We start from the raw sequence: 25254 nt of genomic DNA on the forward strand, positions 1-25254 counted from the left end.
GGTGCAATCTTGTTTATTTATTTGCCTTTAACATAAAAGCATTTGGAAGGTGTTATTCGTGGATTAAAGTGGAATAAGTTCTGAAGAGACCTGTTAAGGCCTGGTCATGAAAGAAATAACAACCTTGTTTGAATAGGAGCAAAGAAGAAACAGTGAAGCCTAGTCTGTCACTTGAATCATCACTGAGTTTGGGGGTAAAGGGAGACTACAGTTTGAGTCTCAGCTGCCATAGAACTGTCAAGGGTGCTTTATATAATACGTTTGCAACTGAATTTACTCATCACTGAAAAATGAAAAAAATCTTGACTGCAGTGAACAAAGGGGAAAAAAATCTATAACAGTTTATGAAATAAAATTAGACTTAGTCCTCAGAAGCTGTCTTCAGAGAAATTTATTTGCTAGTATATATTTACAAGAAAACAAAAATTGAGTAGATCTTATTGAGTTTTTGTAGGACGGAGCTGTCATTGTTTCTATAACCTCTATAACCTCTATTTCTGATGTGCTCTCGTATGTCATTCTTTTCAAGAATATTTGTGTTTTAAGAAAATCTGGATTAGTCTGCACCTGCCTCATGTGTGGAATTTTGAGAACCAAAAACAAGCGGTCAGGAAGACCTCCTTCCCAACATAGTTTTGTTGAGCACTTACAGGCAGGTGCTGTGCAAAGCACTGGATGCTTCGGAAGTGACGCTTGTGCCCTCTGTGGTCCAAGAGAAACCTATAACCACATGCCCCAAGATTAACCTCATTTAATGACATCATGATTTATGTTCCACTTTATAATTTGTATGTTATTTTTGTTTACTGATGTTACTTTTCATAGCAACCTTGTGAAGTAGGTAGATACTGCTATTTATTTCCTTGTGGAGAAAAAATAAAGTTATGATTGTTAAAATTTTAGGAGAAGGTAAAGGCTGAGGTTTCTACCGTGTCGTCCTTTCCATTGGTTGATAATCAGGTTTTTAAAAACCCATGAATGAGATGTCAGAGAAGAATGAAAAATGAATTCAGAGGTGGAAGTTGCTTCAAAGAGACAAAAATGTATGTAAAGGACAATGACAGCTTATAGCTAGGTACACTTAAAATTTTGGAGATTTTTTTTTTTTTGAGGGGGGGTTACATTGGATCTTAATTGGTGTGTGCGATTGTAAGCAAGGATTGAACCCCAGGCCTCCTGCACTGGGAGTATGGAGTCTTAGTCTTTGGACCAGCAGGGAAATACCCAGAGATGTTTGTATTAAATAAAGAGATTAATAAAGTGAAGGCTGGTTTGCTGCAGAATGTTGATAGTTTTTTGGTTTTTTATTTTTTGTTTATTTTCTAAATTACAAAAATTTTTTTGGACGTGCCACATGGCATATGGGATCTTTGTTCCCTGACCAGAATCGAAGCTGTTTCCCTTCTTCCCTTCCATTGGAAACACAGTCTTAACCCCCGAGCCACGGGGGACGTCTAGTCCCTGTAGATAGGTTTATTTATTTTAACTTAGCAGTATCACTGAATGGTATTAGTATCACTGGAAAAGTAAGTGAGTATAATTTAAGATGGGTATACTTCTGCACTCTCTCATTTCCAGCATTGCAGTTGTACCTTTTTTAATTGCCTGCTTTCTTGCCAGGTTTGGTGCTCATGTTGTCAGGAGGCAGTGTAATACTGTTAAAGAACAGTGCAGCACTCTGCAGTAACTTTAGTTTCCTCTTAAGGTTGAGGATAAGCATATTCTTACTGCATAAATATGTAGTGAAATTTAATGTGTTGTATAGGAAGATTGCATAAAATCAGGGGTGTGTGCATAAAATCAGGGGTGTATTTTTTGTTTGTTTTGTTTAGGGGGAGGATCACCTATTCACTGGCAAAAATGCATTTGAGAAGGATTTCCATGGGAAGGTCATGGATGTCGTTTATCAGGCTTTATTTTTTAATGTACTTGCTTATGTGTGGCTGCGCTGGGTCTTTGTTGCTGTGCAGGCTTCTCTCTAGTTGCAGGGAGCAGGGGCTCCTCACCCCAGTATGAGGGCGGCTTATTGCAGAGCGCTGGCTTTAGAGCACACGTCGGTAGTTACGGTGCACAGGCGTAGTTGCTTGGTGACACGTGGGATCTTCTGGACCAGGGATCAAACTCATGTTCCTTGCATTGGCAGGTGGATTCTTTACCACTGAGCCACCAGGGAGTTTATTTTTTAACCCTATGCTTTTTTGAGAAAATGATGAATACAAAGAGTTCCTGGCAAAGCAGAATATGATTTCTTACATCAAATGAAAGGTTGGTTGCCTGGTTTCTGTCTTATTCACATCAACTCAGCTGATTACAAATAAGTTTCCAGATGGTTTGAGATAAGATACAGCAGTGATAGCATATATTGATTCCTGAGTTAGGTGTGCTTTTATGAAAGCTATTGTCAACCTGGAGGAGCTCACTTGTTTTGAGATTTATTTTTGATATCAAGAACCAAGTAGTTGATGCCTTTCAAAAGGGTTTTAATATCTGTAGTATGGATATGACTTGTTCTTGTACACAGAAAGAGTTTGTTCAGTCACGAAGTTGTCCCCAACTCTTTGTGCCCCATTGGACCGCAGCACGCCAGGCCTCCCTGTCCCTCACCATCTCCCGGAGTTTGCTCAAACTTGTGTCTGTTTGAGTCAGTGATGCTATCTAACCATCTCATCCTCTGCTGCCCACTTCTCCTCTTGTCTTCAGTCTTTCGCAGCATCAGGATCTTTTCCAGTAAGTTGGCTTTTCACATCAGGTGGCCAGAGGACTGGAGCTTCAACTTCAGCATCAGTCCTTCCAATGAATATTCAGGGTTGATTTTCTTTAGGATTGACTGGTTTGATCTCCTTGCTGTTCAAGGGACCCCCAAGAGTTTTGAGAGTACCACAATCCGAAAGCATTGATTCTTAGTGTTCAGCCTTCTTTATGGTCCAACTCTCACATTCATACATAACTATTGGAAAGACCTCAGAAAGAATTTATTAGCCATCTAGTAAGGTTTTAGGTTGAGGTGAACATTCTGTATTAGTGACCATGTAGGATTAAAGATCACAAACTAAATCCTAATACTTCATAGATAGGGTAGGAGACAGGAAGTGTCCATTAAGAACTAGCTGAGGAAAGTCTTCAACAATTAACTATAGAATGTTATATAAATAGAAACACCCTATATTTACAAACCTACTTGGCAGAATTTTAAGAAATGCCCTGTACACACTTTAGAGTGACTTTTTGAAAGATACTGGGAAGAGTAACATTGTTTGAATGATTTTCAATTTTTTTTGAAGTTTTTTTAGTATTTATTTTTGGCTATTCTGGGTCTCCCTTGCTGTGTGCAGGCTTTCTCTAGTTGCGGTGAGCTGGGGCTATTCTTTCATGTGGTTTGTGGATTTCTCATTGATTGTTGAAATACATTTAACTTACAAAGGAAAGCAGAGTCATTAGATTTCAATTAATTTGTGGTTTATGGATGTTTTAGTATTATTATATACCAGAAAATTGACAAAATTATTCTTTTCTTCCCCTTATATTTTTGCTGTACCATGCAGCTTGTGGAATATTAGTTCTGTGACCAGGGATTGAACCCAGGCCATGGCAGTGAAAGGGCTGAGTTCTATCCACTGGTCTGCCAGGGAGCTCCCGAGATATGTGAAGTTAAAACTTAATAACAGGTTGCAAAGGTCAGACTATTCAAGCCAACAATTAACAGCACCTATTGAAAAAGCCTTTTAAAGTCATGCATTATGATAAATACTGGGAAAATAAAATCCTAGTTAGTATCCCTGCTATCAAGGAACAGGAAAGGATGAGTGTCTGTTTACTGTTCCTTCTTTACACATGAACTACTTGTTTATTCTCCTGACTTCCAACCCTTTTACTCTAGGGAGTAACTTCACATTCTACATTTAATGTTAGAGAAAATAAAAGCCAATAGACATGTAGTTTTTAAGTGTCTGTCCTCAAACCTCTCTGTGTATGTATACTGATTGTCTAATGCTTCTGGATCCCAGACTTTCTAAGAATCTTACAAATTTGATAATTCCTTCTCTTTGCAATATTTCTCTTTGCAGTGTCCTCTCTTTTTCTTAATGACTTCTTCCTTTCAGCATTTAAACATGTTTTAATTTTCACCTTAAAAAACCCAAACTCTTAACCTGTATCTCACTCTATCCCTTTACAGCCAGATTTTTCATTGTCTGTCTTGTGTCTCTAATTCATCTTCTATTCATAACACAAGAGTAGACTGTAGCAGTGGGATGATGCTAGATTCACAAATTATTGTTGTTTAGTCACTAAGTCGTGAGTGACCGACTCTTTTGCTGTCCCATGAACTGTAGCCTGCCAGACTTCTCTGTCTGTGGGATTTTCCAGGCAAGAATACTGGAGTGGATTGCCATTTCCTTCTCCAGGGAATCTTCCCAACCCAGGGATCAAACCTGAATCTCCTGCATTGGCAAAATAGGAACCTGAATATTAGGAAACTTGTATTGTAAATTAAAGAATTGTGAAGATTATCCTAAAAACTGGTCAACCATTGAAGATTTTTAAGTAAAGGAGCACCATAAAACTTGTGTTTTAGGAAGATCTTTCTGGCAATGTTGTGGGAAATGAAGAAAGTATTGTATCTTGGAGCAAGGAGACCAAGAAACTGTTGAAAAGAACTGTTGAAAGAAATCCAGGAGAGTAATGATGAGTTCCTGAATTAAGGCAGTGGTAGAAAAAGATAAAATAGATTCAAGGGAAATAATTACATCTTCCTTTTACAAATGTAGGAATTAATCTTCTTTTACAAATCTAGTATTAATTGATCTTTCCAATTCTGAACCAGTGCAGAAACAGTAATATTTTATACACCTAGCACTTAGTACTAGCAGCTGCAGCTATCTTTTGGATATCAGACACCATACTTGGCTTGCGTTAACTGATTAAATTTCTGTATCAGATCTATGATACAGGTGGATGCATATGAGGCTATTGAGGCATGTGGTCATACAGATGGAGCTAGGGTACCTAATTCACCTTGGCTCTGAGGCTCATTCTAATCCAGTGTGCTGTTACTCCTGTGGCTGAAAAACATGTCTTATGTATGCTTTTCTGCCTTGTAGTGTTAAGCACATAGTAGTTACTCAGTACTTGCAAATAGCCTCTATTTAGTCTGCATAAGAAACATTTCCAAGAAGAGAGGGGTGTTTTGGGTGGTGGCTGTGGTGTGGTTATAAATAACATACTTCTATATCTCCTTTTCAGATCTGGATGGTGCTCTACTCTCAGGGCCAGATTGTGATAGGAATGTCAGTGCAAATTTATTGACTGAAGCCAGCTCTGGTCAAGAAGGAGGTGATGCTGGTAGGTACAGTAGAATTTTAGCAGGAGTACCTTTAAGAGGATTTGAAGTTTGGGAATGTGTATGTGTTTATCAAGGACCTGCAGCAGTTTCTTTTCCTTAAAGGAAAGTGTTAGGTATTAATATAAGCACTTTCAATCTGTGGCAGCTAATGTTGATTATAGAATTTAGAAGACTGGTAAATATATGAATAGGTGTTTCTTTCTCTTTGAAGGAGACATGTTAAAGCTCTTAAATATCAAAAGCAATTAAGTTAATAGATTGTGGCTTCTAGCTAGTGTATAGATGGTGTGAGAATGGTAATTATCAGAATGGTTGACTAGTGTATTTTAACTAACTTTGATGTAAAATAATAGTTTGGTTGTTGATGACTATAGGAAATACCAATTCTAAATAGTGATATTTATAACTGCTTTGTGGAAAGTGTCCTGCACAAGAAGGCAAAGAATCCATGGGTATTCCAAAGAATAATATAGGTACATTAAAAAGGGAGAAAGCTTTCTTTATAGAATGTCATGCTAATAAATATAGAAGAATGATAAAATACATTTTTTTGCAACCTCCGGGGAAGTAGTTCAAAATCATTATTAGATAGTGAGCCACTATTGCTAGGTTCATCCCGTGATGCCTTGGTGAAGGTTTGTAACAGTATATTATTCCATGGTCTCAGTATCATCTATCTTGATTATATCATTGATCCAAAAAAAGAGATATTTGCTTGGAGATAGTTGGAAAAGTGAATATGTAGTATGGTTTAAGTGATATTCCTAAAAAATTCTTGGATGTGATAAAGGCACTATAGTTTATGTAAGAGAAAGTTCTAAAAGATACTGTGTTGAGGGGTAAAGTGATGAAGCAGGCAAGTTGTTTTCAAATAGTACATAAAAGGTGTACATGTGCATCCATAGAGAGACAGCATTTGGCAAAACTAACATTTGTTGAAGAAAGTGATAAAATTTCTATAGCTTTAGAAGTCTTTTAAGCAATTGGGACAACAGTGGTGCTCCTTACAGAAAGCTCTCAGGGGCTTTTGAATGTGCAGTGTGCACGGACCAAAATTAAGCTATAATTCTGAAGAAACTGCCTTAAGGTGGTTTCTCTTAACTGTTGAAAGAAGTTATAAAAAAAAGTCTGTTGTTTTTTTTTTTTTTTAATTGGCTGCTCTGGGCCTTCTTTCCTGGGCACGGGCTTTCTCTAGCTGCTGAGAGTGGGGGCTTCTCATTTTCGTGGCTTCTCTCGTTAGGGAGCAGAGGCTCTGGGTGCATGCTGTGGTGCAGGGGCTTAGCTGCCCCGAGGCATGTGGGGTCTTCTCAGATGAGGGGTCAAACCTGTGTCCCCTGCATTGGCAGGCGGATTCTTAACCAGTGAATCACTGGGGAAGTCACTGAATGGTGTATGTCTTGGACATTAAGAAACACGGAGATGAGTACACAAGCACAGTCCTTGCTCTTAGAGCTTACTTTGTTTTGCTCTGATTTGGACAAGATCTCTGAGTCATAAAACTCACAGCTTTATTTAGAAGTGTGAAACTGAAAATTGATTAACCTTCACAGGCTACTACTCCTAACCTTCCTCCTCCTCACACACACAAATGTGGTGTCTCACTTTACCCCAAAGCAGTGTTACATTATAATTAAAATATGTAATTGTGGGTTCAGAGGACTTTCCTAACATTAAAAAACAGTAAGTGAAAGTAGTCCCGGTACAAAACAGTTTACAGTAGTAGTAATGAATCACAATTTTTAAATACATTAGAGATTTTTTTGTATTGTGGATATTAATACTTTCACTTTTTCCTTAAGAGGGAAATCTTTAAATTCTTTTAATTTTTATAAAAGGCAATGTATTTGGCAAATAGATATAGAAAATTGTATTTTCTATATTTTCTATAAATTCTTAGAAAACCCATTTGGCAGGCATTCTTTTATAAAATTGTGTGTATGGGAGAAAAATTGCTAAATTCCTACACAAGTGTGCTATGCATATATCCTAGAAGGAGTGTTCAGGCAGAGGACGGAGTAAGTGCAAAGTGCAAAGGCTTTGAAGTAGTAGCCATTTTACCAACGTGGAATAACACAGAGGCTAGTGTGGTTGGAATAGAATAACCAAGGGAGTAGTTTGGAAGCAAGGGCTAGATCAGTTAAGGCTTTGTAGTATATTGGTAGTCTTTGGCTTGTACTGTGAGTAAGATTGTTAGTCTTAGCAGACTTTTTAGTTGGAGTAGTATCTGGTTCTGATTTAAAGTTTGGTTGTTTTTTTTTTTACTTTTTTAAAAATTTTTTTCATTTATTTTTATTAGTTGGAGGCTAATTACTTTACAATATTGTAGTTTAAAAAATCTGACTGCTGTGTTGAGAATGAGCTCTCTAGGAATGCACCACAGTGTGAGCTTGGAGACAAACTGATGGCTATTGAAACTAATCCGGAGGCAACAATTGATAATGAGTTAGGATAGGGTGGCAGTAGTTAATGGGGAATTCTGGATATGTTTACATTGCCAAAGGAGTACTTTCCAAATTTTTATTTAAGGATGAAGTTAGATTTTGGTAAACTCCCAAATTCATTGTTACCTTGCCCTCCAACGTGTTTGAAACAACAAACGGGTCTAATAATATAAGAATTTAACTTTCATAATTACCCTATGTTTATACTCATCATCCTTAGCCCACCTTTTCTGTACTGATAGAAGACTATCCCATCCCACAGCTGGACTTCAGGGTGGTATAAGTCTTCAGTGGGAGAAACAGCAACAAGTAAAAGGGTAGTTTCATGTAGTCTCAACATACCATTAAATGGTATTTTTACTCTACTGAATTTTTTTTTCCTGTGTTTAAATTGTATTTTAAACTTTAGTTTGTTATTTATTCTAATACCAGGATATTGTAAATTAGGATAATAAGGTATGAGGCCATCTCAGTTTTAAACTAAAATAGTTTTTAATATATCTATTTTATATTAGGCTGTTGCTCATATCATGATGCTCATAAAATAGTTTTATATCCATCTTTTTAATTCCAGTAAGAGTCATCTTAATTACCATCATTATATCAAAATCACTTTTTAATTGTATTAGGTCCTTCACATGATTTCAAGTATGGCCTGATGCCTGGCCCTTCTAGCGATTTCAAGTATGGATTGATACCAGGTACTTCAAACGATTACAAGTATGGATTGATACCAGGTGCTTCTAACGATTTCAAGTATGGATTATTGCCTGAATCTTGGCCAAAACAAGAAACTTGGGAAAATGGCAAGTATTAGTCAAAACATCTACAGAGCTCTTAATACTGTTTTTATCAATTAATTAAAAGCTTCCACATTCTGGGTTTTAAAAAACTCAGATGGTAGTAGCCATACAATAATCCCTATTCTCAGGAATAGGCAAGCTTTTGACGAGTTTTGTATAATGTATAATAATGAGTGCTTTTTTTGTTGTTTTTAATTCTCAAAGGTGAATCATCTCTAATCATGAACAAGTTAAAATGCCCTCATTGTAGCTATGTAGCCAAATACAGACGAACACTAAAAAGGCATTTGCTCATTCATACGGGAGTCAGATCATTTAGCTGTGATATTTGTGGAAAACTGTTTACTCGAAGAGAACATGTAAAAAGACATTCCCTGGTAAGTAACTTTAAGTGATCATTGAGATAAACTGTGTTTAAGGTATTTTAACACTATTACCTGCAAATTTTTGCTTTAAACAATGAATGTTATTTGTGAAACCAGTACTGAACTTCATACAGAAAGATAATAGTATATTTACGCTTTGTTAGATGGGAGGTTTAATTTGAGTGGTTCAAATGTATTATATTGTCTATACTGTCCTGACATTGGATTTTTTTTTCACCTTTTCAATTAGGTGCATAAAAAGGATAAAAAATACAAATGTATGGTGTGTAAGAAGATCTTCATGTTAGCAGCCAGTGTTGGAATAAGACATGGATCTCGGCGCTATGGTGTTTGTGTAGACTGTGCAGATAAGTCACAACCAGGAGGACAAGAAGGTGTAGATCAGGGACAGGATACAGATTTCCCTCGGGATGAAGAATATGAGGGGAATGGTGGAGGAGAAGCTGATGAAGAGCTGGTTGATGATGGAGAAGATCAGAATGATGCATCTCGATGGGATGAATCAGGAGATGTTTGTATGTCTCTTGATGACTAACTGACCTGCTCTACTCCTCAAGGATGCTGCATTTGGACATAATATGAATCAACAGTTTGGATTGTTGAACTTGAAGGCTTGCAAAATATGGTACATGCTGGATGGTAGTTACATTGCTGTGAAAACTGTAGGGTCAAAGCCTTATAGCAAAAAAAAATTTTTTTTTATATTTGCACAGGACTGTACAGCAAACAACCTTGTGGGTGAATCACATGGAGTTCACACATCTTCAGTCAGTTATCAGAGTAAAAGTATTTTTTATTTATAGGGTATACAGTAAGTATTTGGATCCTCTGAAAATATAGTACCTGTCCTTAAAAAGCTTACATTCATGTGCCACTTTAACATGAATGAAGAAAATTCGTTTATTAAGAGTACAGTGACAGCTGACCTAATTACTCTGTCCATCAAACCACTCAGGCTAGTTTGTACTAGTAGAGTTTTGTTTCTATTTTTATTTTTATTAATTTTATTTTTTTTAATACAGATTTTCAGTGAGGGGCCTTTTCAACCCCATTGGTTCTACTTTTCTGTATTTTTCACTTTATTTTGCTTCATAACTTAAACCAAGTCTCTTCTAGTCTTAGGTATTATTTCTCAATTTGTGCTGATGGGCATGTTTATAAGAACTGGAGAGGTAATTTATTGGAATGAACTAACTGACTTCCTCCATTCCCCCTTTCCTTTCTGACATGAATTTTACTACTTTACAAATGAAGAATGATGTTGCAAAGTACCATGGCGAGGTTGACAAATACCACTAAAATGATTATGATTTAAAAGTAACTTTCTTCTGCTGCTCTAATCTGATAAATGGTTACTATATGACGTTTTCTGACAAGGCATTTGGTTTTGGGTATCTGTTACTTTGGCACTACTCCTGTTTGCTTCTTTTTATTTTTGCCAGTGTACTATACCTCAGTCCTATTTCAAAAGACAGAAGTCTAATTGAAAGAAAAGTCATAGAAATAATAAGTAAAATGATTTGTTTTATAATTTATCCTCCATGTCCAGTTTGGTTAGCTTGTTATGCAATATAAGTGAAATATCAGGTTTTTATTCCTGTGCCCTTTTATCATTAAAATGAACACAAAAAGCGCGTTCTCTTTTGTTTCATACTTATGGGGTATTCAGGGTTTGAAATTATGATAGATAACTAATTTATTTTTCAATTCCTTGAAATCACTACATCTTGATATATATATATAGTCTTTTTAGTAGTCACCATGATTCAACAAATCTGAAAAAGTCTTACAAATAAAATATTACGAGGCTTTACAATTTATTATTCTGTTCACTAAATTCTTCAGGATACAAGGGATGATGTATTAAGTTGAAATCACCAGATTTATTTAGTCTGACAGATGAATTAACTGATTGACTCACAGCAGCATTTCACATAATTGATATGAATATGCACAATGTTTATCAGGAACATACTGTATATTATATAAGATTGAGGGATATCATATTTTCAGCTTTCTTTTAAATAGAAATTGAGTATATTTTCCTATTTTATATCAGGTAACTAAATTATGCTAGTCGTCTGGAAAAAGTACACTTTGACAGACATAATCCTTTTGGTGCTCTATCTGATCAAAGTTGAAAAGACTGGGTTTTTTAAGAGACAGACTTTAACTGTCTCTGATTTCAGTAGAAAGATGGTTTAACATTAGACATTGATGCTTCTGCTTGGATAAATCAAAGATAGAGTACAGTTACATGATGAGATGCATCATTTGTCACCTATACTTCATCATAGTTTCTATAAAACTGAAAAACTGACATGAATAGTTTTGGTTTGGTTTTTGTTTAAGACTGAAGAGTACATCTTTTTCTCAGTGTTCTGGACAAATGAGTAAAATGTAATTCTCGTGGGGTCCAAAGTAGACGTTAGTTGGGCAAAGATACTATGAATGGAAAAGTATTTTAAACGTAAAATGTTCTGCTTTGTGAATATGTAAGTATAGTATAAAGATTTCTTTCATCCCATTTATCCCTCTCCTTTAAAATAAACCATAGTTTACAATTGGTAGATCTGTCTATATATAAATATATATTAAAGAGAAAAGATATATATCTGAAAATCACCTAAATCTGCTTTATTAGACTACAGTTCACTTATTGCATAGAAACTGGACTTGGCTTTACATTCTTAATGTACTTTTACTTTTCCTTAAGATATGAACTTACTCTCTTTAAACTGAATTTTCTTTACTACTTAAATTGTTTATGTATATCTGGTAAATTATGACCAAATTTTTGTTAGATTGCATACAGTAAATTGAAAATACACACTTGGTACACTACGGATTGTTGTGCTTTTGTTTTGGTTTTAGTTGGAAACAAGGTTTGATGTAGATGGCTTGTTACTGTTAATTTAAAATATTCTATAATTATTGTCCATTACCTTCTGTGTTGTGTTGTGACAGATTTGGCTATATTTTTAGTCAACTGAAATAATGATACTTTAAGAATTTGATTTTAGAAAGGTAATCCAAAGGAAAAATGTTTATACTCTTGAATATATTAGCCTCAGCCTATATAAAAATTTCTTCTTTTAAAGTAAACATTTTACCAGAAACAGAATTGACAGATTTTTCTACTTGCTGACTGCCTAACTTATTTTGTTTCGTGATCTTGAAGGGACTGCCTTTTCCCTTCTAGGTCTTTTTTAAAAAAAATAGTTTAGTACTAAGGTATACTACTGGATGTTTCTATTTTTTTAAGTATATTCTTTTTCTGACTTACAGTACAATTTCAGGAAGTTGATAGATACTAAGAACTCATGATTGGTCTCAGAGAAGTAACAGTGGAATACTCATAATTTTGTCCGTGGTGCCCTGGCGGAATTATGTGTTACACACTTGCTGAATTTTTCTCTTGTAACTTATATTTTAAATGAAAAATATTTTAGATCTTTTATTTAATGAAGGGGGAGAGTATAAACTGTTTATTTCCTATTCATTTTGTAGTAACAGACCCTCTCATATAAATCAAGAAATCATGTATTATTTCTTAGGAGTTTCAGAGGCAGTTACTTCCATACAGCCCCTGCTTTTTCATTGTTATTGGCCCTTATTTTTCACATTCACTAGATATTTTGCTAAATTTCAGCACCCTCGCAATTAAGAGCTAAAAAAGAAAAGCATTATAAGGGAAAGCAGAACAGTAATGAATAGTTTTGAAATTTGGGGGAAAGCATGAGCTGGTTTTTTGGTAGAGCCATCCTGCTGAAGAAGAGATGAAGAAGTCTATTCATATATGTAAAGCACTTAGAACACTGCCAGGTGCATAATAGTGACATGACACATCTTAGTTGTTTAAATAATACATGGGAACCAAGGGGGAAAGGGGTGGAGGAATAGAGAACGGGAATGAAAAAATTGGGACTTAGAAATTTGTATTAATACAATGTTTTATAAAAGGCCTGAAGATGACTAGTATAATATTGGGGAAAGTCTGATGGAAGAAGGGTCTTAAAAACCATAAAATTTAAAACCAGTAAGCTTTATTTACATTTTTAGGGTGTTGTCAGCATAGGATGAAAGTTATTTTTCTGAATAATTCCAAAAGCTAGCTTTTTTTTAGTGCCTGCACATGCCATTGCGCTTTACCTTATCAAATCCCCTATAAGTAGGTGCTATTGTCTCCATTTTATAGACAAGGAAAGGCTCCATGAAATTGCCTAATTGAACTAATGTAACAGTCACTACAAGGTAGAGCTGGGTTTTGACCAGGTCTGATTCTGAAGCCCATGCTCTTTTTAGGGGGCTCTCTTGCCCCTACTTTTGTAGGATTTTAGCTCTTTAAAGTGGTCTGTCTATGGAGACATATTTTCCGTATAAAACAGCTATGTTAGGAATTTGAGTGTCTGTCTAATCCCTCCTCCCCCAAATGTCCTTAACTACTCTTGCCTCTTAATACAGCAATTGTTATACCACATGACTGTAAACAAGATACCTTTCAGTGTAGCCCGTGCTATTAATTGGCTGTAGCATTTTCATTTTAAAAGGATGATTTGTAACTGAAGAATTAGACATGAATCCCAGTTTTTGTGCCGTTCAGTCACCCAGATCCTTAAACTTAACTATGGTACATAATATACATGCTTAGAACTAACAGGTATTTTTTCTTAGTCACTTTAGGATTTTAAATGGAAACCTTTTTTTTCCCTGCTGTATCCCTACTTTCAAGTGAAGTTGAGCCATTCAAGGTATTTAGTTTAAAATGTTTTAGGGATAAGCACATTTTAAAAGATCTTTTGTAGCCCTGAATTTTATGACATTGGGTACTTAAAATTTGTGGAGTATGCTGCCTATTAAGAACAAAGTTGGATTAAGGAGAGGGTTGGTTGAGGCCATTATGAGATGGGAGAATCAGCATTTTAAAAACACTGTAAACAAAAGAACACTTTCTGCCTGCTGTTTGTAAAAGCTCTTTGGGAAGATCTTTTACGAAGACCAATTTTTAATGTAATTTACCTACCTAGTATAAGTGTCCTAAGACATGTATGTAAACTTCCACAATGTTTTTTGTTTTTTTTTTTTTTGTCTGTGTATTTAGAAAATACACAAGAATCTTTATCAAACCTAAAAATATAAACTTGTGAGCACTGAACTGCTTCTGGCTTTGTGAATTTTGTTGACTCATATTTAATCCAGATTGCTTTTAACGATAATAATTTAGACTAACTGGGTATGGGAACTCCTTTATAAACTTTAGCTTATGTATAATTCAGATTCCTTTGTATTGTAGAATATTAAGGTTTATCTCTTTTTATGTGAAGTGCATAAAAGACTCAAACTACCTCCTAGTAGTAATTCTTGGAGAGCTGCTTTAATGAATAGAAAGCAGTGATTTATAATTAGCATATCATTTGTCTTTTATCTTCATTACTTTGAAATTCTCTCCAGGTTGTAGAAAACATTGAAATATTTTCCCTGAAAGTACATACTTTGCTTCACTTATATTTATTGCATATATAGCAGATTAGTGGGTTAACAACTTTGAAGTCTTTGAAACTTTAATAATTCAGAAAAGAACATTTTTTTGTGTGGTGATGGTGTTAAAGTAATAGAACAAAGGAAATCATAGAATGACTGGATACCCAGACTTTTAATTATTAAATGACAGTTTTGATTTAGTTTGGAAAGTGAAGAGGGGATGCCCATATTGCATACAATTCCTAGTGTCTTTTAAAGTTCTAAAAGAACTCTCATGTGGCAGTAAGAAACATTCTAATGGTTTGTGTAGATAATCTCTGTGGTTCCAAGGGGTTAAGATTGGGACAAAAGATGAAGTAGGGATTATTTGAGGGAAAAAACCAACCCCTTCACCCCAAATTTCAATTTCAAAATGAATTTTTTGTTTGTGATTTTTCTAGACCATTGTAGTTATCAACTTCTTGTTTTGCTTACAACATTGTTAAAAATTATGTATAAATATCTCATGAAGGACATTTTGACACCAAAATGGAACACAGCTGAAACGTAGAAAGTCATGTTTAGTTTTATGGAAAAAATTGTTACTTGAACTTTTTTCTTTTTCACGAAAAATCCAGACCAATATTTGGAAGATGGTGTAGGAAATTCAATGATTGGATCTGTAATTGGATAAGAAAATTAAAGCTCTTTCGAATTTTAATAACTATCTGAAATAAAGGAAATTTAAAAATGGAATACAGGAAAATTAAAGTGAATAAAAAATAAGTTCTGTAGTTGCATGGTGCCTTACATGCTATTAATATTACCTTTTGAATTTTTCCCCCATCTAACAGTCAGTTTGGCAATAAAGTACTACTCTTCCAAGCATAATTAGGTATGTTTTAGTCTTAGTGAAAGATATGCAAAAGACAGTCTTCTTGAAACATATCCCCAACAGTTGTTGAGAGGACAGTATATAAGATGGTCTCATTAATTATTAAAAAGATTCTTAGAAGTAAAGACACTTTATAAAGTTAACCAATACAGAATCAATTCCCAGGGAGGTCACTACAATGACTTTACAGTCAGTTTTAGATCAGGGCTCTTCAACTTTCAGTATCTTACCTGTAACCAATTCATTCAATAAATATTTAACATTTGTGAAAACTTTTGAAATTAAAGACTACAAATTATATTCAAATAACAGTCCTGGCACTTAGAGCTCAAAGTTATTTCCTAAGTGAATGATTAAAGACGTAAGAAACATTTCTAAGGCTTTTGCCTGCTGGTATCTCACGGCATACAGCTTCCAAGTCAACTTTCTTTGATGGTTTGTGTTGTGCCATGTGTGGGATACATGAGGTCACACTGGGCCCTAGGAGCCCTTCAGTACCACCACCGGTGTCTCTACCCAAAGACATAATAACCAAACCCAACCTTTGGCAAATACTACCATAGAGATCTCAATACAAATAGTGATTTTTTTTTTTAAGCTGCACCATCTCTATAACTTGAGCGACAAGATCAGACACTTGCTGCAAAATTTTAATGACTGGCATAGCCACCACTAACATCTAAATATCTTAATAGTGTATATAAGGAAGATGTGAAGAAACTAGAAAGAAAACCCTATTGGAATTTTTCCTTCATGTAATGTAGGCTGCAACAGTGGTATAGATGTGTGGACCTGATGTTTTAGTTACTGATAGAATTTTTTGTATTTGTGAAGAGGCATATTGGGTGTTAGCATTTGTATTTTACAGTGGGAAAGACAAATATGTTTATCTGTCCCTTGTTCTTAGTTATCTACTCGAATTTTGGTAGCTCCTGGATTCCTAAACAGAGATGGTAGTATTTACATAGAGACATAAGTGATTCCCCAAAGCAGGTTTTACCACACTGAATTTTCAAGTAATTGCCACTTAAATCATTAAGACAATTAGCTCATTCCAAAGAATGACAGTGCAATTGGATCAGCCTCCAAGAGTTCTAACCCAAGGTCTTAGACTTCTCTTCTATGGCAAAGAAAGTGCAAAGAACTTATTTTAAGAATTACTTTGTGTGTGTTAGTTGTTCAGTCATGTCTGACTCCAACCCCATGGACTGTAGCCTGCCATGCTCCTCCATCCTTGGGATTTTCCAGGCAAGAATACTGGAGTGGATTGCCATTTCCTTCTCCTGGTTGGGATCTTGACAACCCAGGGACTGAACCTGGGTCTCCTGCATTGCAGGCAGACTCTTTACTGTCTGAGCCACCAGGGAAGCCCAAGAATTACTTTAGTTCTAGGTGAGCAACTAGAGTTTTATATGTGTAGGTATAATTCAGTTGGTAGTCTTAAATTTGCTTCCTTATAAGATTTTATTATTTCATAGGCTTCGGGGCGTTTACCTTGGAGTCCTGCCTTAGACTTCAGGCCGTTTTTTTGAGCCATTAATCGTCCTAAACTTTTGCTGTGTTCCTGCCTTCTGAACATCACTGACTTCTGGGCACCCTAGTTTGTTTGCTGGCCTTTGTTACTAGTGGTGACCTATATCACACTCACAATGTAAGTTCCCATTTCAGTCAATGGACTCTGTTGTTCTTTGGTCACACATATGTTCAGCAGATATATTCAATACCAGTTTGTGAGAAAGTGATTACCTATGATGGATAATGGGGTCACACTGCATTCACTATTTTACTCTAAACGATTTGGGATGGGAAAAGATGCAAAGTTAGACAATCAGGGAACTTTATCAAAGAGGCCTTTAATTTCAGTGATTTTTAAAAAGTGATTTAGTGGAAGGGTCGAATGGCTGAAAATAGAAAATGGTGCAGATAAAGTTAGTAATGCATACACAGCACTTTGCCTTGTTCCTCTTCAATGTAATAAAAAGCTGAATATTTTCACCTTGAAAATTCACTACTTTCTAGTGCCTCCCAGTTCTCTGTCAGCTTACTGGACAAGTGTATAGTATTAGACAGGTTCTTTTTTTCAGAAGACCTGACTGTACTCAGGGAAACGGACACCTTAGTGTAGAGTTCCCATACTGTTAGGGGGACCTAGATGATGAAATGACTTGACCTAGAGCTTTCTTATCCAATAAAAGTAGTTCACTCATATGCAGGAATTTGGGGCTGATGTTCATTCCACATTTTTTGAATAGGGAAAGAGCATCACCTTTCCTCAAAGGGTGAAATCACTAGCTTCTGTATTCCTCCACGCCCTCCACCCCAAGTTATTAAAGTAGTAATACCCTAAGATTTTTACTCAATTTTGATGTACCTTTTTTTTAAGCATGGCATATTTAAGTGAAGTAAAGTTGCTCAGTCATGTCTGACTCTCTGCGACCCTGTGGACTGTAGCCTGCCAGGCTCCTCCATCCATGGGATTTTCCAGGCAAGAGTACTGGAGTGGGTTGCCATTTCCTTCTCCAGTGGAATCTTCCCAACCCAGGGAAGATTCTGGGTCTCCCACATTGTAGGCAGATGCTTTACCTTCTGAGCCACCAGGGTAGTCTGGCATATTTATGCGTCACTAAAGTTAATCTCACCTCATTCAAAATTCCAATCATCTGATTCACATTGCATGTCTATGTGTGTTGTGTATTTTACAGTTTGCTTTTCAGTCAGGATTCTGATAATCTATAATAGGAGTCAGCAAATATTTTCTGTATAGGGCCAAACAGTAAATCTCATCAATATATATACTAAGGAAGGATGTGCCTCCTTAACATCAATGAATTATTTCCTTTCTAGGATTACAAATCTGGGGTAACAAACAGGATATAACACTTTGATGGCACCATTTTATTTTACAGGTTTTTTTGATGTGGACCTTTTAAAAAAATTTTTTGTTTACTGTGTTTTATTTTCTATTTATTTGTCTTTGGCTGTATTGGGTCTTTGTTGCTTTGCGCAGGCTTTCTGTGGTTGCAGCAAACAGGGGCTTACTCTTAATTGCAGTGCATGGCTTCTCCTTGTGGTAGCTTCTCGTCACAGAGCACAGGGCGTAGGCACGCCAGCTTCATTAGTTGGGCACACAGGCTCAGTAGTTGTGGCTCATGGCCCTGGTGCACAGAGGCTTGGTAGTTGGAATCTTCCCAGACCCGGGATCTAACGTGCATTCCCTGCATTGACAGGTGGATTCTTATCCACTGGGCCACCAGGGAAGTCACAGTGTGGACCATTTTTAAAGTCTTGATTAAATGTGTTACAATATTGCTTATGTTTTCACGTTTTAGCTTTTTTGGCTACTAGGCATGTGGGATCTTAGATCCCCAACTAAGCACTGAACCCACCCTCCGTGCATTGTAAGACAGTCTTAACCTCTGGACTGCCAGTAAAGTCCTCCTGTGCCACAGTTTTAGGTGCCACCTTGGCTGTGATGAAACCAAAAGATTTTAACAGGAAATCAGATAAATATATCCCAGTATACAGTGTCCCCTCCCATTCCCTAGTTGCTAAATGAGAGAAAAGTGAAAGTCGCTCAGTTGTGTCCTACTCTTTGTGACCCCATGGACTGTACAGTCAAGTCTATGGAATTCTCCAGGCCAGAATACTGGAGTAGGTAGCCATTCCCTTCTCCAGGGGATCTTCCCAACCCAGGGATCGAACCCAGGTCTCCCACATTGCAGGCTGATTCATTGTTACCCAAATAAGAGAGAATATGTCAAATTCAGAAATGTATTCAGAACTTTAGGAAGAGATTTTAACTTGCTGATAAAAGTATGTACACTTCTAATTTAGACTTTTTTATTGCCACTTAATCCTACCCTTACCCTTTGTCATAGGATTCTTTAAGTCAGACTTCAACCTTAGTTGAGTACTATGACATTGAGTTTCCATAGCCTTTAGAATATAAGCTAGGAGTCTTTCATTAATACCTACACTTTAAAAAGGTGTACTTGAATCAGTTAGACTTGTGAGTCATCTTGGACACATTTTGAAAATACTAAGCTTGTAAGTAACTGAGCCAAGATATGTGACCTGAAAAACACATTTCTGTCAAGCTGAAGAAGAAAATTTCCCAAACTAAAGACTCTCAAACTGAACCAGAAGCCTGTGTCATTGTTTCAGACACATTTAATTCCCCATTATGGGCCCCACTGAGGATGCTTCTCTTTGTGTTGCTCGGTCTCTTGTAGTAGACTCAAGTACGTGGCAAATGAACAAATACTGAGCACAATTATTAGTCAAAATTTCTCTTCAAGCACGTTTTCAACATTGGTCTAAAGTAGTTCCAAGAGTCTTTCCTCAAGGTTAAAATTAATCACAACAGATGGTCCTATTTTAAGAGATTTGGGGAAAGTTTTGTTGCTCTGTTAATGTGATACTGTCCCATCAAGTGTGTCGGTAGATCTAGAAAGGGCACAGTGATGGAAACTCTGAGAAGAACATAGGCACTTGAGATGACAGCAAGGGTTCTTATCTGGGCATCCCATCCACTCCTCAGCTCACTGCAACCTAGAATGCAAATTCAGTATTTAAAACTGCTTTCTTAAAGGCCACTAATGAAGTTGCCAGAGCCCCACCTCTGCATCATTTCACACTGTTAGTGACTAATTTCCTTCCCACACCTGTCCTCTTACTTGACCCTGTACGCATCAATGTTCTTTTCTTCGCAGGGCACTCTCTCTGTTCTTTCCCATGGGGGGGTGTGTGTGTGCGTGCTCAATTGCTCAGGCATGTCCAACTCTTTGCAGCCCCACGGACTGGAGCCTGCCATGCTCCTCTGCCCGTGGTGTTCTTAATTACAGATGATCACAGTGACTTAAACCTTGGTTGACCTCTGTCTAGAGCTTAGATGTATTTGTTGAAATGACACTGCATTGTTTGATGCACAAGATTTTCAATCACATTCTAATTTGGATCACTGTTCTTCAGTTTCTTGTGGATGACCTCAAGGGTCTTTAGATTTACATTTTTGGTGTATGGAGTCTCATCATGATCATAGCAAAGTTACTTTTAGAAAAATTAATAGCCTTAATTTTTTTTGAAGCTATTCAATGTATGCTAGCCATGTAAACACAATTTGATGAGGTGATGTCTAGCTGACTTGATCATGTCATATCAATATGTATGTATCTCTGTTAACTATGCAGACTAATAAAACCTTCAAACTGAAGGGACCTGAGAAAAACTGTACACGTTTGTTATCCAGTCTCTGCTTGAACTCCTGCCATCAGTGTTCGTCTCCAGCTCATAGAGCATCTGTGTTAGGTTGAGATCCTTCTTTTCTCTAAACTGAGTTGAGCTGAAATTTGCTTATTCCATCTCCCAGTGCCACATGAAATCTACATAATGCTCTATATAACTGTGGAAACTGAAAAGCAAAAGTACGTTATATTTTAGGACTACTTAGGGCCTTAAATTTTTTCTCCTAGAAAACAGTATGTTTTCTGTCCTGTAAGTATAAAGTCAAAAATCCATACTGTTCATTCTTTTCCAGTTTAATGTTTCATTCTTCATTTTTAGAGCTAAGAATCAAATATTTAGTATGAAAAACCAATGCCCAAAAAAAGATTTTAAAGTACCCAGAAATATTTCTTGTAAAGTAGAATATTAATTTGCTGGCACTGGTATATAACACTTAAGATTAAACTTGCTTCTCCAAGATAAGATCAAGTTTGCAGCTTGATATAAAAATTTAAATGTTACTTAATCCTAGGCTTTCAAGAATTCATAATTAATTGATTTCTTAATGCAGTACAATTTTAATGTATAAATTTAATGATTCAACTCCCTTTAGAAAATGTATTACAAGGGAGATATGAGTTATTTTTTCCTTTAATTGCATTTCAGATCATATTCTAAAAACAGTGAGAAATATTTTTATTAAATTTTTATAAAACTACAGGTCCTTCAGGTCCAAGCCATCCCTCTCCCTAAGCAGCAGGACAGATTTACAATTATGGCTAATTTGTTATTTTTATTCTTAGTTTGAAAAATATTATGAATACAGTCCTGGTGCATTTATGTCACGAAGATGGAAGACTGGGAATATTGTCTTTATTAGGTAGCCAGTTTAAGTCCCAAAATTATTGAATGCTCATTGGCATAATACTTCTTCTCAACGTTTGAACCCTAAAAATATATGGATTGGGAATATCCATAAAAATAGTTATCCAGAATGCATTTTGTGAGGTTTACTGCATGCTCTTTGAAAGTTACCATGTATCCATGTCTGAGCACAAAATACAGGAATATAAGCTGAGGATCTGAGGACATTTTGCCTGTGTAGGTAATTAATTTCTTTGCAATTTTTCACCATTTATGGATATGAGAAAGAAAAGAAGGGGGGCATGTTTTCACCTTTTAAGCATTTCTCACTAACATCGTGACAGTTTGTTATAAACTTTTGTGTTTAATGTGAGCAATTTCTTTATAATATCATAACTCTAATCTAGACCTCAGAATGGCAGGAGCTTTTTAGTTTTTTTTGTAAACTAACCTTAAATGATGCAGATGTAATTTGCCGGCAAAAATGAATAAATTTGCATTGGATAGTTTGCCACTGTAAAGGTCCATTTTCTGCATATAATGAAAGTGAAGAGACTTGAAAAATCAGATTTGAGAATGTTTCCAACATATCGTATTGCCATCAATGCCCTGCTTTTTAAATAGAATCTTTTTAAAACATGTTCATTGATTCATTCATTCATCTTCAGCTGTGCTGGGTCTTCGTTGAGGCACGTGTGCCTTCTCTAGCTTCGGTGAAGGGGCTCCTCTCTGTTGCGTTGTGGTTACTTCTCTTGTGGAGCGCAGATTTGGGGAGTGAGGGCTCCCGTAGTTGCAGCTCCCAGGCTCTAGAGCCACAGGCTCAGTAGTTGCGGCACACTCGTTTAGTTGCACTGTGGCATGTGGTATCTTCCTGGCTCTGGGATTGAACCCATGTCTTCTACATTGGCAGAAGATTCTTTACCACTGAGCCATAGAATAAGTCATCAACCATCTTATATTTCCACCTTTATTAGTATATTAGTATAATTAATTGTTGGAAATGAATAATGAGGCAACTGCAAAATCTCGCATTTTGTATTTTCTAAGGACTGTCGGGCCTCCCTAGTGGCTTGGATGGTAAAGAATCTGCCTGTATTGGGGGAGACCTGGATTTGACCCCGGGGCTGGGAAGATCCCCTGGAGGAGGGCATGGCAACCCACTCCAGTATTCTTGCCTGGAGAATCAGAGGAGCCTGACAGGATATAGTCCGTTGGGTCACAAAGAGTCGGACACAACTGAGCGACTTAACACACACACACAGAAAGCAAAACTTATGTTGTTAAAGGAAATTGTAAGCACTTGAAATTGTACTATGTAATTGAGTCCCATCATAATAATTTATGTTCAAAGTATTTTCATTGTAGGATTAATAATTAGACTATGGTATATATTTAAGACCTTTTATAGTTTAGTTTCAGAGTTGAAAGCTTTCCAGAGCTTCTAAAAAGTAAGGGTATAACTCATTTATGTGGCTCTCATTTATGGACATTAGAGAAGGGACGTTTATATAAGTCTTACGAAGCAAAATGTATTGAAAAAGAGTATTCCTTAACAAAAGATTTTATGATCTGTAGACATGATGTAGAAAGGTTTCAGAATAAAATATAGGATTTCATAGGAACTTCACTTGTTTGAGCAGGTAAATTTGGAAACTAAAGAGTGTCTTTCTTTAATAAATCCAGTCTACTTGGTATATTAGATAATTATTATCATTCAGTTCATGTCTGTTTCTTTAGCTTTATTAGAGACCCTTTGTTCTTTCTTTAGTCAACAGTGATCTAAATTATCATATATGCTGCTGTATTCTACAGTGATTAATTAGCATAAACTATTCAAACACACAAAGGCATTTCTATTTTAAAATCCATCCTTGAAGAGAAAATAACACTTTAAGATAATTGCTAGTAACAGTATTCATTTTCTATATATCTATTTAACTTATTTACAATGTGAATTTTAAAAGTGAGTATTTTGTTTGCACATTTCGCTTCCCTGTTTGCATTTTTACTCCACAGTCTCAACTCACTCTTTCCAGTTCCTGCTTTAAGTCCTTGCTTACGTTCATCTGATCTTCGTCTGACTCTTAGGAGTTATTTTTCTCTAGCTAAGTTCTTTTAAGTAAATCTAGCCATGTTTTAGATATAAATACAAAACTATTCAAATTTGAATTTGAATCCTTTTTTTTTTCCAAAATCCAATTTTAAAAAATTTTTATTCTAATGGACAATTTAAAGTTACTGCTTGATTCTGAGTACTTCATCTCCAGGAACCGTTTCTTCTTAGTGAATTTCTCTCTGCCTTAAATTTGGCTATTTTGCCCTGACTGTGACCTTTCTTCTTTCAGCCTAACTGGCTAGCAAATGCAAAGCAAATCTCAAAAGAGGACCATTGTTTTCACTTCTAAATAACCACCTTCAGGGGTTTTCAAGCTATGCTCTGGGATCCTAAGAGTCTTTGAAGATGCCTTCCTGGGAGTAGGGTTAGAGTAGGTGGGAGCCTTGGGCCTTCTGCCAAACAGCTTCACTTTTATCCTGCTATGTTTTCAGGGCCCAGTAATTAAAAAAAAAAAAAACAACTTTTTTTAACCAGCAACTTAATTTAAAAACATTCATGAATGATTCATATTATTAGTAATTAGTAATAGTAGCTTTTGTTTATAGAGGCTTGTCATGTGCCAGACTCCCAAGTATTTTCTAACGTTAATCTATTAATCCTTAACCCTATAAGATTAAGCATTTTTGCTATTCCTATTTTACAAAAGAGGAAACTGAGATTTAAGGGTATCAAATAACTTTCCCAAGGAACCACAGCTACTAAGTGACAGACTCTGACTCAAATCTGGGTGTGCCAGTTAACATCTTAGTTTAAGTCAAGAGTGGCGAATACTAGGTAAGTATGCTCCCACCCTGTGATCCCACACTTGAGGCAGACAGAACTAATAGCTGAAAACAGTGTTTACTGATCACCAACACAGCCTTAGAATCCTTCTCCACAAGGTACTGTGGGCAGTCACTCCTAACCCATTGGTGTTGGCCTTCAAAAGGAGACCCATCTTCTTACCCTATTTTAAGGTATTGGTTGTAGAAAAACACCAAATTATCTTTGATTCTAGATGAAACTATTTGATGAACAAAAATCTGTAATGGTACCATCATCATTCTTGCTAACTTCTAATAGAGGCTGTTTGTAACTTGTATAAATTCATAAGTTAGTTATAAACACTATATAACCCTCAAAATCAGGATACTTAAGGTTCTTTAAGCTCCTCTTTGCCGCCTGCAGGAACAAACACCTAAAGTAAATTTATATTCTTAACCTAATATTTTAGATGTGAGGTGGAGGTGGTGAGGGAGAGGGTGGAGAACTTATGATTGAGGTAAGTCTGCCAGTTTCCATATTGTAGAGTGGAGAATTCAGTGGTTTGAATAACTTTCACTATTTCCACTACCAGCATGCCCTGCCCAGGAATGTCAGAGCCACAGGATTGGGTGAATGCCCAAACATTTATAAAAGGAATACCCATGCCCAACCCCCAGCTGAGTTTTCAGTTGTTCTTGCCAGGAGGTAACCAGTAGTTCCTGTGCTGTGTCCATTCTTACCAGAGAAAGCTAGGTGCAATTTAACTTTTTCCTTTTAGGTCCAAGACTTTTAAAATGACTCATAGTAGTTTCTGCTCAAGACACATTAAGAGAGATCCAAGACTATATTTAGGAACTTGCTATGAAATTACCTGTCAGTTGCAACCAATTTTTCTAATACAGTATATATAGAGAGTCAGTAGCAAGTAATTTATAATTTTCAATACACAAAAATAACTTGTCATTTTTTGTTGTTAACTGG

The 25254-nt window shown here is 36.1% G+C and overlaps 1 protein-coding gene across 1 annotated transcript in view; it reads left to right on the forward strand.

The window, feature by feature from the left end:
• ZBTB10 (zinc finger and BTB domain containing 10) overlaps positions 1 to 14126 on the forward strand; it is a 31891-nt gene extending 17765 nt beyond the window's left edge. Inside the window, exons 3-6 of the mRNA XM_043879529.1 lie at positions 5242 to 5340; positions 8412 to 8588; positions 8790 to 8962; positions 9201 to 14126. Coding sequence (XP_043735464.1) covers positions 5242 to 5340; positions 8412 to 8588; positions 8790 to 8962; positions 9201 to 9506 — 755 coding nt within the window. The 3' untranslated portion in view covers positions 9507 to 14126. The remainder of the gene's footprint in view (positions 1 to 5241; positions 5341 to 8411; positions 8589 to 8789; positions 8963 to 9200) is intronic.
• The last annotated feature ends 11128 nt before the right edge of the window (positions 14127 to 25254 follow it).

Source organism: Cervus elaphus, chromosome 21 (assembly GCF_910594005.1).
Source record: "Cervus elaphus chromosome 21, mCerEla1.1, whole genome shotgun sequence".
In the NCBI taxonomy this organism is placed as follows: Eukaryota; Metazoa; Chordata; class Mammalia; order Artiodactyla; family Cervidae; genus Cervus; species Cervus elaphus.